The sequence below is a fragment of the Crocuta crocuta genome, unplaced genomic scaffold (assembly GCF_008692635.1).
Source record: "Crocuta crocuta isolate KB4526 unplaced genomic scaffold, BGI_CrCroc_1.0 scaffold130, whole genome shotgun sequence".
NCBI lineage: Eukaryota > Metazoa > Chordata > Mammalia > Carnivora > Hyaenidae > Crocuta > Crocuta crocuta.
In genome coordinates this window covers 16,183,398-16,198,461 of record NW_027527920.1, presented here as the reverse complement: position 1 = coordinate 16,198,461, position 15,064 = coordinate 16,183,398, and the positions used below count along the sequence as shown (strand labels likewise).

Here is a 15,064-nt window from a genome sequence, read left to right as displayed (position 1 = left end):
TCACGTATATGCAAGGAGACATATTCCTAAAGTCTTTACAACAGGCTTATGTGTAATGGGGGAAATGGGAATTCTAAATACCATTAAAAGGGGAATGGATAGATAAATTGTGGTATGTTTATAAATTGAATTTTATGTAGTAGCAACATGTCTATACCAGTGCTACATTTCAGTGTGTCAGTCTTACATATTGAATGTTAAGTGAGAAAGAAAAAGGGATACTATTTAGATAACATTTTAAAATTTGCAGAATGGTACTGAAGGGATTATGGGAGGGGGATGGGCTAAATGGGTAAGGGATATTAAGGCATCTACTCCTGAAATCATTGTTGCACTATATGCTAACTCCCTTGGGATGTAAATTAAAAAAAACAAAGAACATTGATAACTGAAAAAAAAGGAATGGTAACAGATTGACTATGTCAGATCTATTGTCGTATTATAGCAGGGATTAACATTTCTGAATTCTATACCATGAAATGAACGTAGAGAAAAATACTAAATGCCCTTTTATAGAACATGCTTTACAATATAAAGATTTTGCAAAGTGTTATGCATTCATAGATGAGACTTTAAGATTTGCAAATTAAATTGTAGTTTAGACAGAGTTTAAGTATAGAGTTAAGCAGTTTTTGTTATCTTTGTATCAACTAATTTTATCAGCTACTGATTTTTTTGATTGCTTTCCATTTTTATCATTAAACAGAAACAGTAATTTTTTAGAGTACATTTGGAAATGTATTTGTGGTTATCGGCATACTATGACTAAAAAGCTGCTATGATAGATGATTTTGGTAATATTGTGCTATCCTTGTAATGTACTGTTTATCATCTCTTGTGTATAGAAGTCTTTTTTATTAATGGTTATTTTCATAGTAAAACCATTGTACAGAATTAACCATTTTTATTAGCATAATAATGTTCCAAAACTATGACATAGTTTTATTAGTCATATTATGTCATCTATAGTTATGACATAGATCCGAAACTTTGACAGTCATTTATAAGTCCATTTTCTTTGTTCTGTCCTTTAGCATCAGTTTGCATCTGTGGATGAAGTACTATTTCTTTTCCTCTTGGGCTGTAACTTTTCAAGAAAATTATATACATTAAGATGAACTTTTGAGGTGTATGCAAATATATTCAAATTTCTATTAAATTTTAATCTTACATGAGCAAAATTATGCCTTACTGAAATTTGATCTGTAGGTTAATAGTATATCTATAAATATATTAATATATAATATATATAGATTGTATACATGTATTCACATTATGAATATAATAACATTCATAATATGTAATTCATATACATTGAATATAGTCGTATATACTATACATAAATTGTATACAATTTATTAATAAACAGGTATTAGGGCCCATATACAAATCTTGCTTATATATGTTAAAGTTTATAGACTACTTTTCTGTCGTGCAATGTGACAATCACAGAATTTGTGAGTAGACTGGAAAATAATCTTGTAGTAAATTCTGTACTATGTCCTGCAGTATGTGGGTGCCCATGGGTAAGGGATAGTACTTATTATTTATGTGTGGTTGATAGTAAAATAATTTCTGTGTTCTCTGAGCACATATTAATGGAAGCCTAGCGATAACTATCCTCTGTGTTGATCTGTATTACATGTAATCTATGAAGTTAAAAAACTATGTGTGTATAATCATTTGATTATTACCCTAAAACTTATATCTCATTGTATTCTTGTGCTTTAGAGATAGTTTTTAAAAACTTGAATGTTTTTATGGTCAGGATGGAAAAAAGTTCTTTTTTGGTACTTCAAGAATGAAGAATTCTTGAGAATTCTGAGAGGATAAAAAATTAACCTTTTACTGTTCTTTTGCATTTAAGTGAAGTGTGAACAATGTGGCTCACCTACAAACACATTTCTGTTGGCGTTTTTCTGTAGTAACATCATTGTGTAATGACATTAAACACTGGGTCAGGGAGTGTTTTGTAGGTTTCAGTGCCTTGTTTTGACTTACATGCCTGAAAGTGGTAGGGGGAGGAAGGGGCAGAAACACCCAAATGTCTGTGAGATAGTGACATGTCACTTAGCACGTCAAGAGTGTTAAGTTTTAAATAACAGAAGTAAACTCCAAGAAGTGACCTTAGCTAGGAGCCATTCTGTATTGTATAAGCCTCTGCTGCATGTGGCTGTGACAGATGAGACTTTTTCTTGTGGTTACCAGAGGACATCCTTGTGGTCATAACCAAGTTGTAAATGTCACCAAGATTCTTCTCGAATGTCCATCACATGTGTATCAGTAATTCTAAAGTAGATAAAAATGAAACAAAGATTCATTTGGGAGTTAGCACTCCCAGAAGATTAGTTTTAAAACAGAACAGCAGAAGGAGTTGTGACATGCATCCATAAGCAATTGTAATGATTTGACAGTTATTTAGCCCTCAGTTCCTAGCCCTTTGGTTGAACTGACAGCATGCCTGCAAAGATAGTGAGGCCTGTTTCAGCCCCATTAATGTCTTCTTGAATGTTAGCCTGTGGTCTGGGTAATGATAAATGTTCAGTGATTGATGATTTTATAGTCCCAGGGGATTCTGGGTGATTTCTGGTTTCTGAGAGCCAAGGCAGTTTGCATTCTTTTTGGGCCTCTAGGAAGTTTTTCTGATTTTTACTAAAACCATTGTAAGTTAGCAGAAGGATAGAGGTCAACCTGAGGGTTCATTAACCAGGATTCAAAGCCATGTTTAAGAACAGTATGATTTTGTACTTACTTTATCTAAGAGTGAGAACCAGAAGAGTTTTTAATCCACAGAGCTTTTGTAACATTTATTTGTAAACTTTAGTGTCTTTTTTCCTTTTTTGCTTTTAAAAAATATATTTTAAGTTATAAGGAGAAATTTAATAAGAACTATTGTGATATAATAACAGCTTTATTGTTTTCATGGTGTGCAATTTCTTTTTTAAAATTCTTGTAAGAGTTTAAATCAGTTTTTAATAAATGTTTTTCTTTTTACATGGTTCAGTTTCTCTAACAGTATATCATGTTATACTAGTATCAAAAGAGTACAAACAGATCTTTTTTGGTAAATATTGTTTGCCATTTAGGAAAGGATTTATTTCTAGTATATTGATTGTAGATTATTCTTAGTATTTTAAGTAACTGGTAGGGTTTGGAGACAGAGAATGGAAGGTACAGATAAACATTTTTCCTAATTTATTACAACTTAAAAATATATTTTCTTCATCTTTTTTTAAAAAAATGAATGATAGAACTTTCCTTTTGGATGTAAAGAGTTCATAGGGCTAATTTTCTTTAAGATTATTAAGAAACTACTTTAAAACCTTAAAAGGAATAAAAGGAGCGTTTCTGTTTAGTTTTTCAAGTAACAAACAAGGAACTTGGTTAGGAATGACCATTTGTAAGTCTGTATATTAATTAGATGAGTGTCATTATGCTCAATTAGCAGGACTGCCAAATAATCTCTTTAATACTCCCATCTTTTTTTTCCCCCTAGGGTTTTACAGACAGTCCTCATTACAGTGATCATTTGAATGACAGTCGATTAGGGGCCCATGAAGGCTTGTCCCCAACACCTTTCATGAACTCAAATCTGATGGGTAAGTTGGTAATTCTCTGCAAGTAGTCTCCACGAAGCCTCTTTGGTTAGAGACATTTTTTAATCCCCTTGTCCAGGAAATACACATCTATATCTAGAAGAAAGTTCCTGTGTTTCTAGGAGCATCAGGCTTTCCTTACTCCATTCATCCTGAGGAGCAAGCATTCAGAAAAATCATTAGTATCAAAAATGAAGTAGCAATGTTTTAACTGTCAGTTTTGGCAGTGTCTTTGTGACATTAGGCATTATATGTTTTCTGCTTTCTGGGCAGAAATGTCTTTCGGAGACATTTGTAATTAACTATTTGTCTTAACAGTCGTGTATGTGTGGCAATTAAAAATATGACAAAGTAGTGATTTGAAGCAGATTTTACTTATGTTGGACAATATGTCTTTCAGCACTGTATAATTAAAACTTAATAGTACACTTAGATGTTGGCAGCATTTGTTTTAAGTACTTGGGTTCATATTGGGGATTTTTTTTTCTTTTTTTTTCTTTCATAGTTTATTGTCAAGTTGGTTTCATATACTGGGAATTTTGTAAGTTGTGTTCTGCAATAGAAAAGTTGTGCTTTGAAGGATATTACCTGCCACCCAAATATGATTATTTCTATTTGGGCAAAACCTTTAAGGTTAGCTTTTCTTTATATTTCCCCCTACTCCCTGCAAAGCGCCACTCTCTCCCTCCCTTCTGTCTTCCTCATATGAAAGTTATTAGCTGTTCAATCTAAAATGATAAGCCCAAGTTTTTTCCCCCCTCCTAGTTTGGATGCCACTCTTTTATTCTTTTTTTTTTTTTTAATGTTTCATTTATTTCTGAGAGAGAGACAGCATGAGCAGGGGAGGGTCAGAGAGAAAGGGAGACACAGAATCTGAAACAGGCTCCAGGCTCTGAGGAGCTGTCCGCACAGAACCCAACATGAGGCTCGAACCCACAAACCATGAGATCATGACCTGAGCTGAAGTCGGATGCTTAACCGACTGAGCCACCCAGGCGCCCCTTTTATTCTTTAAAAGTAGTAATTTTACCTTTTTGAACATGATTAAAAACAATTTCAGCTTTATGACATTATTTTTCCTTCTTGCTTTACTAGGCCAGAGCACATTAGAAAACTTTGTTTAATCTGTTTTAGTTGTTGTCAGTGGCGTCATGTAAATATGGAAGTTTGTGTAATTGACATTGATTTCATTACTTTATTTGTTAAGGACGTGACCTATATTGTGATCTTAGAATTGTCCTTTTAAGACACAGCCATGCTAATCTGAATGGATTACCCAAATCCAAAATCCTGGTGGTCTGCAATTTCGTTATAAGTGATTTTGCTTTGCAAAGTCTTTGTTTAATTACCTTATCCTCTATGAAGTGTTGAGGAGACAGTCTGATATTCTAGTGTGGATTTTGCCTAAAGCAGTTACCAGCTTAAAGCTAGATCATTGAGTATGACTCAAGAGTAAGAAATTTAATGAGCAGTAAAACTTGTGTTTATTTTTATTTTTTTTTAAACTTTTTTTTAATGTTTTATTTATTTCTAGGAGAGAGAGAGACAGCGTGAGCAGGGGAGGGTCAGAGAGAGAGGGAGTCATAGACTCTGAAACAGGCTCCAGGCTCTGAGCTGGCAGTCAGCACAGAGCCTGACGCGGGGCTCGAACCCATGAACTGCGAGATCATGACCTAAGCGAAAGTCGGACGCTTAACCGACTAAGCCACCCAAGCGCCCCAAAACTTGTGTTTAAAATGACAGTTTGTTTTAACGTAAACACAAATGAAAACCATATCATTCCAGGTAAAATTCAGTATTAAATTGAGAACAAAATAATTATCCTTGCATTTAGCCAGGGAAAACTTTCCATTTTATCTTTTTAATTTTCTATTGAACTTATCATCAAAGTAAAATAAATGTGACACTCCAAATAATTTCTTTTGTAGTATATATTTTTCCCAAGTAGCACTTTATTTATTACAAATATGGCTGAGCAAGCTCTAGTCAGTGGTATTGTAATTTCAGATTGAACTAAGCTTTCTTAATTGAGGCTATACTTCTTAGAAGTGAAAAATCAGAACTTACTCCTTTTATATTTATGCATTTACCTTTATTATTAGCTCACAGATATGATTTTTTTATTTTTTTAATGTTTTTTATTTATTTCTGAGAGAAAGAGACAGCGTGAGCAGGAGAGGGTCAGAGGGAGAGGGAGACACAGAATCTGAAACAGGCTCCAGGCTCTGAGCTAGCTGTCAGCACAGAGCCCGATGCGGGGCTCAAACCCATGAATGGTGAGTTCATGACCTGAGCCGAAGTCAGACACTTAACCAACTGAGCCACCCAGGTGCCCCTCACAGATAGGATTTTTAAGCCCAGTAGACTTGCATCATTAGTGTATCTTTGAGCCAAGGTGACTGTTAAAGTTGTGGGAAGTAAATGAATTCTAAGAAGTGTGCACGTCAGTCCCTTGCTCTGAACAGCTATTGACTAAAAATACTTCTGTAATTTAGTTTTAGGTAACATGTTCTTAGTTGGAGCAATTATGAGAAAGAGCTTCTTGGTTTCTTCAGTTTGCAGATAATTATTAGAAATCTTTTAATAGTTATGCATATCCTGTATATAAAATCAGCATCTAAAATAAATCTGGAAACATTATAAAAACTAAAATTTAGGGGCGCTTGGGTGGCTCAGTCAGCTGAGCATCTGTTTTCAACTCAGGTCATGATCTCGCAGTTCGTGAGTTTGAGCCCCATGTCAGGCTCTGTGCTGACTGCTCGGAGCCTAGAGTTTGCTTTGAATTCTGTGCCTTGCTCTCTCTTTGCCCCTCCCCTGCTCAGACTCTGCTTCTCTCTCAAAAATAAACATTAAAAAAATAAAAACAAAAAAACCCCTCAAATTTATAAACAGATTGATCCCTTCACACTCTAAGTGAAAAAATCTGGATTCATCTGAACTATACTGTACAGTTAATATGCAGCTATACATTTTCATTATGAGTTTTAACTATCTAATCTTAAAAATGTTAATTTACCTATAAGGAAGAAGAAAATAACCCTGAAAAGATTAGGCACATATTTTCAAAAGTAGCTTTGGAAATTAATGTCTCCTAAATGGTAGAGCAGTTCTGTACAGCAATAGGCAATCCTACTTGATGTGAGCCAAAGTAAATTGACTGTTAGATACTCAAATATATAGGTTTATAGTGCTCGGTATAGTGGATGGATAGATTCACTCTTCTAGCCATTTGATAGTTTAAGGGAATTTCAAACTAAAAACCTATGTTGTTAAAGCATGTCTAAGACATGGAAAGCATTATGAGAAACATTCAGAACTATAGATACCTAATCATCATCACAGGTAACACTTCAGAGGGATGCTGTAAATGATGAATGCTCAGAAACAGTTAAAGCTAATAGGAAAGCAGTAACATATTTCATCATTGCTGTCAACATATAAAAATACCATTAAGAGAGAAGATAGAATAATATGCTAGGGAATGTTGTTATTTTTCGTATTATGTTCAACCAAAAGCACATTTGCCTGAAGAAATAATGGATTATAAAGTGCCACTGTCTTTCATGATGGAGCTCTCAAACACTTTAATGATTTTGCACATTGCAAAAATGAGAAATTTTGTCTTAACAAGGTTGATAATGATTCAATAATAAACAATTTACCACAGAAAAATGCATTTATATTCATTTAGATATTTTGAAGTGTTTTACATAGGAAGTAAAGCTATTATGTTGGATCAGTTAGTGTTTCTTTTTAATGAATTCCAGAATTATCCCATTGATTTGTCAATATGGAAGAAAGGGCTTTCTTATGTTTCAAGTGAAATAAATACATCCTTTTGGCACATCACTAAGTAATTAGCATCAAACAGTCCTTTGCAGGAAAGCTGCAAAGCTTTGATAGTAGCAGCTTTAGTCTATATCTCTACCCTTGGTTCTCTCTTTCATTTTAGGAAGATATGCTTTCTTTTACCTGTTGTTGATTAGATATATTTTTGGTGATGGTAGGCCCAGTTTGTTCATTGGATATAGAAATGAATTATTTCAAAAAATTGCATACCTTCAGTTTCCAAGTGATTATGGGATGAGCTACTCTTACCTTTCTACCTCTCCATGTTTATCAAACCCTTACTTATTTTGGACTATGTGTTGTCAGTGGGAATTTTAAGGTGAAATTATATTACTTCAATATTACTTTTTGTCTGAGACTTTCAATTGTATTCCTTTTTGAGGAATTGTATTCCTCTGCCTCTAGAGATATTTTCTAAATAGTTAATCTTTTAAAGAGTGAAAGCAATACGTGAAGGGTACAGGGGGCAGATGTGGGTCTGAGAAGAGATGTGGGTTTTAGTCAAGATCCTTAAATTACCTTTTTGATAGGGTATTGCTGGGTAGCCTGAAAAGTCTTCTGCAAGTCTAGAATTTTTTAGTTCTATAATCTCATGTATCTAATATCTTTTATCCAAACCTGAAAAATACTTCAACTGGAATTAGAATTGCTATTTTGCAAATTATAAAATNCCCCCCCCCCCCCCCCCCCCCCCCCCCAGGGTCACAGAGCCTATAAATGGCAAAACTGAGTGTAGATTCTGTTTCTTCTGACTCCCAAGTATTATTTCCATTAGGCATGCCAGGTATTTGTTCTTTATATAATGCTCTCAGGTTTTCCCTAGCTCATCTTTTTCCTACACTCTAATTATGGAGACCCTGGTCTTTAGAAAGTACTGGGGAAAAATTGGTTCTATAGCTCTATAACTTTGGGATACATTGTACATCATGTGCCCCTTCTTTAGAGATATATATTGTACTTTGGGATATTAAAGGCTCTGTAAAAAACAGGAGGTAAAGCTTATTTAACTTTGGTCAGCTCATCACATCCTAGATTCAGATGACACACACAAGCCTTTTTGTATAAAGAATCATTAGCCTTTGAGGAACTAGTTTTCCATGAAGCACACACTGGGCAGTGCTTGTAGGTTTTGTTTTAAAGGAAAAATAAAGATAATACATGAAAGTTGTCTGAAATGTAAAATAGCACAATGTTAATGATATTGCTGTATATATTTTTATAATTTATCTTAGACATCTTAGCTAATACTTTAGGTTGGGTTCAGTTCAAGTACAGTATTGTTAAGTTTCTTTAACAGAGTTATTTGAATTACGAATAAACCATCCTTCCTTTCATGTTGGGGTCTATTTGCTCATCTGTATCTACCCTTCTTTTTTTTTCCAAAAAAAATTATTTGCTTATTTATTATGAGAGAGGGAGAAAGAGAGAGAATCCCATGAGTTGCAGAGAGAGAGGAAGAGAGAGAGAGAGTGTTGAACCCAGAGTGGGGCTTGAGCTCACCTGATGCAGGGCTCAAACTATGGTATCATGACCTGAATTGAAGTGGGATGCTTAAACCCAACTGAGCCACCTAGGTGCCTGCCCGCCCTATCCTTCCTTACCTCAGAGTTTAAGGGGCCCCCTCTAATAGCAGCTGCTACGTTACTTTCATTTCTTTATGAACTCAGTAGGTTTCTGTGGGCTTGTCTGGGACTGTAAATCCAAGTACACTTTCTCCTATATATTTGGTATTTCAAACAACCAGTTTCAAAGAAAACTCTCGTATACTTGACCTTGTTTCTCACTAATACAGAATTCTCCTAGAATTACAAAAAAATGTAGAATCACCATTTTCAGAATATCAAAGCACAATAAGTAGAACTCTGCTCTCAAAAGATTTCTAACTTTGGGGTGCCTGGGTGGTTCAGTCGGTTAAGCATCCGACTCTTCATTTTGGCTCAGGTCATGCTCTTGCAGTTCATGGGCTCAAGCCCTGCATTGAGCTCTGCGCTGACAGTGCAGAGCTTTCTTGGGATTCTCTCTTCTTTCTCTCTCTCTCCCTCTCTCTCCCCCTCTCCCTCTCCCTCTCCCTCTTTCCCTCCCTCCCTTCTTCCCACCATCCCTCCCCCCCCAAAATAAATAAACTTAAAAAAATATTTATAATTCTCATGTACAAGAAATTCCTTCACTAGATGAGTTAATGAAAATGATTATAATTGTGCTTAGGGGAAACAGTATAGTTTAGTATCTGGTTTGACAGTATTTTATAAGGATTAAGCCTTCATACTTTCTCCAGTGTTTTATTAAACTCAAGTCTCAGGAAAGGATATGGGTTACATATTCATTGATTATCATTCTCTGATATTTGGCTACTTACACAAAATGTTGGCGCTGAGAAACTTGAATAAAAGAAACCTATTTACCACTGAAGAAACCGAAGCCAAAAAAAAATGAAATGAGTAGTTAATTAAGAAACCTGGACCCAACTCTTCATTCTAATTTAGCTCATCTTCCCTTTGTCATACACTGCTTTTTTTTTTTTTAGCTCTCATGAGCATTCTTTCCACATTCTAGGTCTTATATCTTTTTCTTTCTCGTGTGACTGCTTAGACCCTCATTAACCAGTCTGAATTGTTGAAAACCTTTCTCTTTTTCCTTCATGTGCCCATTCTTGCCTTTTTCTCTGCCCTTCAATGTATGAAAATAACATATGACAGAATATAAAAGTAAGATTCAATCTGTCTTTACAGACTTTACTGTTTTAATGTAATAGGGGAAATAATTTTGATAATTATTACACATGGTAGAATGAGAGTGATACAAAGAAGTTCTTACAGAAATTCAGAAGAAATTAAAGTAAGAGGCAGAAGTGATCAGGAAGTTTTATTGTGGAGTAGCAAAATCCAGTGTATTTATTAGTCAGGACTCTTCTCCTTGCAAAGGACAGGAATGAACTTAAACTGTGTTCAATAAAAAGTCATATTGAGTCACATATTGCATATAGCTGAAAGTAGGTTGATTTTAGACATGGCAGATCCAAGTGTTCAAACAATGTTATCAGATCTCTTACTTTCCCCTTAAAAATTTTTGTTGGGAGAATGGGATAAAATTGGAGAGGCAAAATCGGCCAAAAGGAAATTTGAGAAGTGAAAAAGGGAAGGGGGTACAGAGATACGGTCTCTTTCTCTCTACTTCTGGTTCTCTCACTCCATTCTTTCCAAATTGTTGTAAATTGTCCCTTCTGGCTTCCATTTTACAGGATACCTTATTCCTTAGTGGTTTGGAATGTTTTCTTTCAATATAGTTATGTATTTTTTTAGAATAATACTCTGTTCCTGGCAACATTGTCTCTTTACGTGTCCCTACTTTGCCTTCACAACCTGAAAAGCACCCTCTTTTCCATGACTATGATAAGCTGTTCTTTCAGAAATCATTCTTATGAACCAGAGATTAGCTAATGTGTTTGTTTGTTTTTTAGCCTACCCAGTCTGGGAAAGACCAACCTGTTAGTACTCATGTCTCACTTTGAAAGAGGTTCCAGAGTTTCAGGAATTCTCCTGTATAGACTTAGATCCTTTTTATCTAAGCGTAATTAATCCTGGAATGAATTACTTAGAAGAATTAGTTAGAATTACATTAAAGAGATGCTGAAATTTTAGAAGATAGAGGAAAAAAAATGTTTGATTGGGGCTTTATTTGGAAAAATAAAACTAGGGGCGCCTGGGTGGCTCAGTCGGTTAAGCGTCCAACTTCAGCTCAGGTCATGATCTCCCGGTTTGTGGGTTCAAGCCCCGCGTCAGGCTCTGTGCTGACAGCCAGCTCAGAGCCTGGAGCCTGTTTCAGATTCTGTGTCTACTCTCTCTCTGACCCTCCCCTGCTCATGCTGTCTCTCTCCCTCTCAGAAATAAATAAAACATTAAAAAATTATGAAAAGTAAAACTAATATTAACAAACAGTAATTTATATAATCGCCTAAGTCTTAAATGAACAAAGAATGAATTATTGAGTTTTTTGGTGTAGTTTTTTTCTTAAGAAAATTGTTTGGTAATATAGAAATGTCTTGTATCTTACATTTGAACCTTCTTGATTTTCTCTTTAGTTATTAACTGACTCTAACTCAGTTATGTTCCAATCTGTCAATGGCTTTTGTGTTTAATGAAATGCTTCTTTGACTTCATGCAATTTTGAGTCTCTTATCTGAGACCTAACTTTTGATGGATTTCTTTTGTATAGCTTGGTATAGTGGTATATTTACCAAAAGACTGACCAATGACACCATTGACTCTAGCCTGAGATAACCACACTATCTGTGAGGCCTATTTCACTGGGATTACTTCTTTTTTTTTTTTTTTTTTTAAAGTCTTGTGATTATTAGTGAATATTTTCCTGAGATCATAATGTTGGCTTAAGTCTGCATCCTTGCAAACTAGTAACTAGGGACTCCTATAAGAAGGAGGACCTTTAGTTTTATTTGTTTACCCGGTTCCTTTGCTCGTCATCACTTGTGTATGTTCTGTGATCAGTAGTTATCCGTACTGCTCTGCACAGCTTTACAGTAAGCCAGTGGCATAGATCTGATAAATGGTTCTTCCTTGAATCTTCCCTTTGTTCGTGTCTAATTGCATCCAAGTGAAAGTGAAGTCTGCCTTTAGTGGGATACATCACACTATGGCTACTTGGTTACTAGAGAACAAAAGAACATTTTTTAAAGGAACTTTTATAAACTTTACAGTTTTCCTAGATGCATATAATCTGAGATCCACACCATGGCACATAGTTAAGAATTTGGGGTACTGTTTGAATAAGGGAAAATCCTAGAGCAGCATTATCAGATCATGCCTCCTATGTGGTAATATTTCAGATTTCATTGCTTATGGTTATAATGACCCCTTTATCATTTACTATTGGTTTTCTGAGTGTTTTGTTAGCTCAGAATAATTTACTTAAATACTAAAATTCTCACAGAATGGTTGAACTGGAATGGATCTTAGAGGTAATCTAGCTCAGTAGTTCTCCATTGAGAAGCTTGAAAAATATATGGTTATCATGAAAACTGGAAATAGGAGAAGGTGCGGCTGGTACTTCCCATACCATGAAACCTCTGGATGTTCTTTCAAAGTGAAAAGTTAGTACTAGCTTGGTTAATGTCACACTGTTTATGTAAGTTTTAATTAACCACCAGATGAAAGTGAAGTTTTTAAAAATTTGAAATCATATCCCCAATTGCTTTGGTTTAACTTGTGGAAATGTTATTGTTTGAAGGTATTTATGGTATTCAGATCTTTTAGTTATATAGGTTTTGTACTGTATTGCTGTTATTAATAAGCCTTTTGTTTTAAGTGAAGCCCCTCAAAAGATTGTTGCTTGAGTGTCAATCCACCATTATGTAATCTTTGCATCTCAGCTTCTTTTTTTCATACAAAATTGACCCTTTGCTTTTTATAGCTCACACTTTTCTATGGCTTCCATGTTGGCTTTGTATCATTTTTTATTAAAATTAAAACTCAGCCTGATTATATATCTGAGTTTTAATTCTTCTTGAGACTTTTTTTTTTTGGCTATTGTCGTATGCATGGATAGTGAAGTATATAACAATCATCCTTATATTACACACTTGTTTTTCACTTTGAGAATATCCCTGGAGGATTGTCAGACTCCTCAGATGGTATGAAATTTCTAGGGAGTCACAATTAAATTGGAGTAGGTCACAAGGCCGCTTTACTGCAAAGTAAGTCAATTAGTTTATAGTCATAAATTTTATTAATTTCTGTTATGTGCTTTTCTACACTGATCCCTGAGATCAGGGACCAGCAGACCTTTTTGTAAAAAGCCAGATAGTAAATATTTTAGGATTTGCAGGGAGGAAAAATCAATATTATGTAGGTACTTATATTATAACCATTTAAAAACATTAAAAAAACTTTTCTTATGTTTTCTTAGCTCATGGGCTGTAAAAGGAACTATTGGTGACCTGGATTTGTTCTCCAGGCCTTACTGTGTTAATCTTATTCTAGATAATGTAACAAAAATACTTTAAAACGTAGCAACATTGTCAGTTTCTTTGAAGGGATAACAAATGATTGTGTGTGTGTGTGTGTGTGTGTGTGTGTGAGAAATTCTGTGAAACATAACAGGTTTGTTGTGCGTACGGGTGCCTGTTTTGCATATCCAGACATGTTGATTAGTGCTTGTGGTGGTGGTGAATGATTTCTAAAATTTCTGGGGCTTTATTATCTCTATACAGAACAGTAAGTTGCTCACCAGGTGAGTTATTTTTCTGTTGTTTTTGTCTTTAGATAGGATACTGATAATTGGCTTTTTAGGTACATGTCAGATTTCCTTCATCTGAAATCTTGGTGTCCCCTTAGTTTTCTATAATCTGAAATTAAAAAAAAAAAAAACTGCTTCTCAAGACAGCAGTACAAAATCATACCTGTGCTGAGTTGAACTACCACATTAAGAGAGGAAAAGATGAAACTTAGGCAACCCAGTGGAGATGTGGCATTGAGACAGCTCTACTGAGAGAGAAATCTGCAGATAGATAATAGCTGTGAAGAGTCCAGAGGAAGAATCTGTGACCAGAGAATAGTGTGATAATGGCATAATCATCAGAAAAGTCTATTATTGTTGCTTTCTTGAGAGTCTGCACTCCTAATTTGGAAATCTCTCCAAAGGGTGTGTGCAATGAAAATATTAAAGCATTCTCTAGATTTGTATCTGAACAGTTTGTGTAACATAAATGTAAATTATGGATTTTTGTTGCAGTTCATATATTTTTCATGTAAAATACCTTAATGGTTTGTGTTTGGGAATTATTCTGATTTGAAATGCTATTCATCTTCAATTTCACACTCTCTTCTGTCAGAAAGATTTTTTTTTTTTAATAGTTTATTGTCAAATTAGTTTCCACATAACACTCAGTGCTCATCCCCACAAGTGTCCTCCTCCATGCCCATCCCCCCCTCCCCCCACATCCATCAGTCCTCAGTTTTTGTCAGCATTCAAGAGTCTCTCATGGTTTGCTTCTCTCCCTTTCCCCCACCATTTCTGCCCTTCTTCTCCCCCTTGTTCCTCCATCAAGTTCCTCCTAATCCTCCTATACGTGCAAACATATGATATTTGTCCTTCTCTGCCTGTCAGAAAGATTTAAGAGAAAATGTAGTGCTATATTTGCTGTGTGATGATTTTTATAAATTTTTACTCAGGTTCACATACACTGAAATATGGTCCCACCAAAGAATTCTCATCTGTTTTATTATTTTCTTTTCATATAGGTTAAGGAAATCGTGCATTTAGTGACAATATTAAATGCAGAGAGTATTTTTACTCTTGGTATATGTGTGCCTGTGCATGCATACACACATCTGTATATTTATACCAGATAGGAGCACATTTAAGTATAAGCTTTTGTTTTATTTCATTTTACTGTAAGATTTCAGTCAGGTGTCTTTTTAAAAATGTAGGTGTTATCTCTAGGTTTTCTTTTTTTATATAAATGTACTTTATTTTTAATGTTTATTTTTGAGAGAGAGAGAGCACAAGCAGGGAAGGAGCAGAGGGAGATACAGAATCTGAAGCAGACTCCAGGCTCCAGACTGTCAGCACAGAGCCCAGTGCGGGGCTCGAACCTACACACTATG

At 35.0% G+C, this 15,064-nt stretch overlaps 1 protein-coding gene across 8 annotated transcripts in view; it reads left to right on the top strand.

The window, feature by feature from the left end:
• The window catches only part of TCF12 (transcription factor 12), a 361,796-nt gene that overhangs the window by 175,047 nt on the left and 171,685 nt on the right, over positions 1–15,064 (top strand). For all 8 annotated transcript variants that reach the window (XM_077748014.1, XM_077748032.1, XM_077748056.1 and 5 more), the window contains one exon: positions 3,497–3,599. In XM_077748014.1, the coding sequence (XP_077604140.1) occupies positions 3,497–3,599 (103 nt within the window). The remainder of the gene's footprint in view (positions 1–3,496; positions 3,600–15,064) is intronic.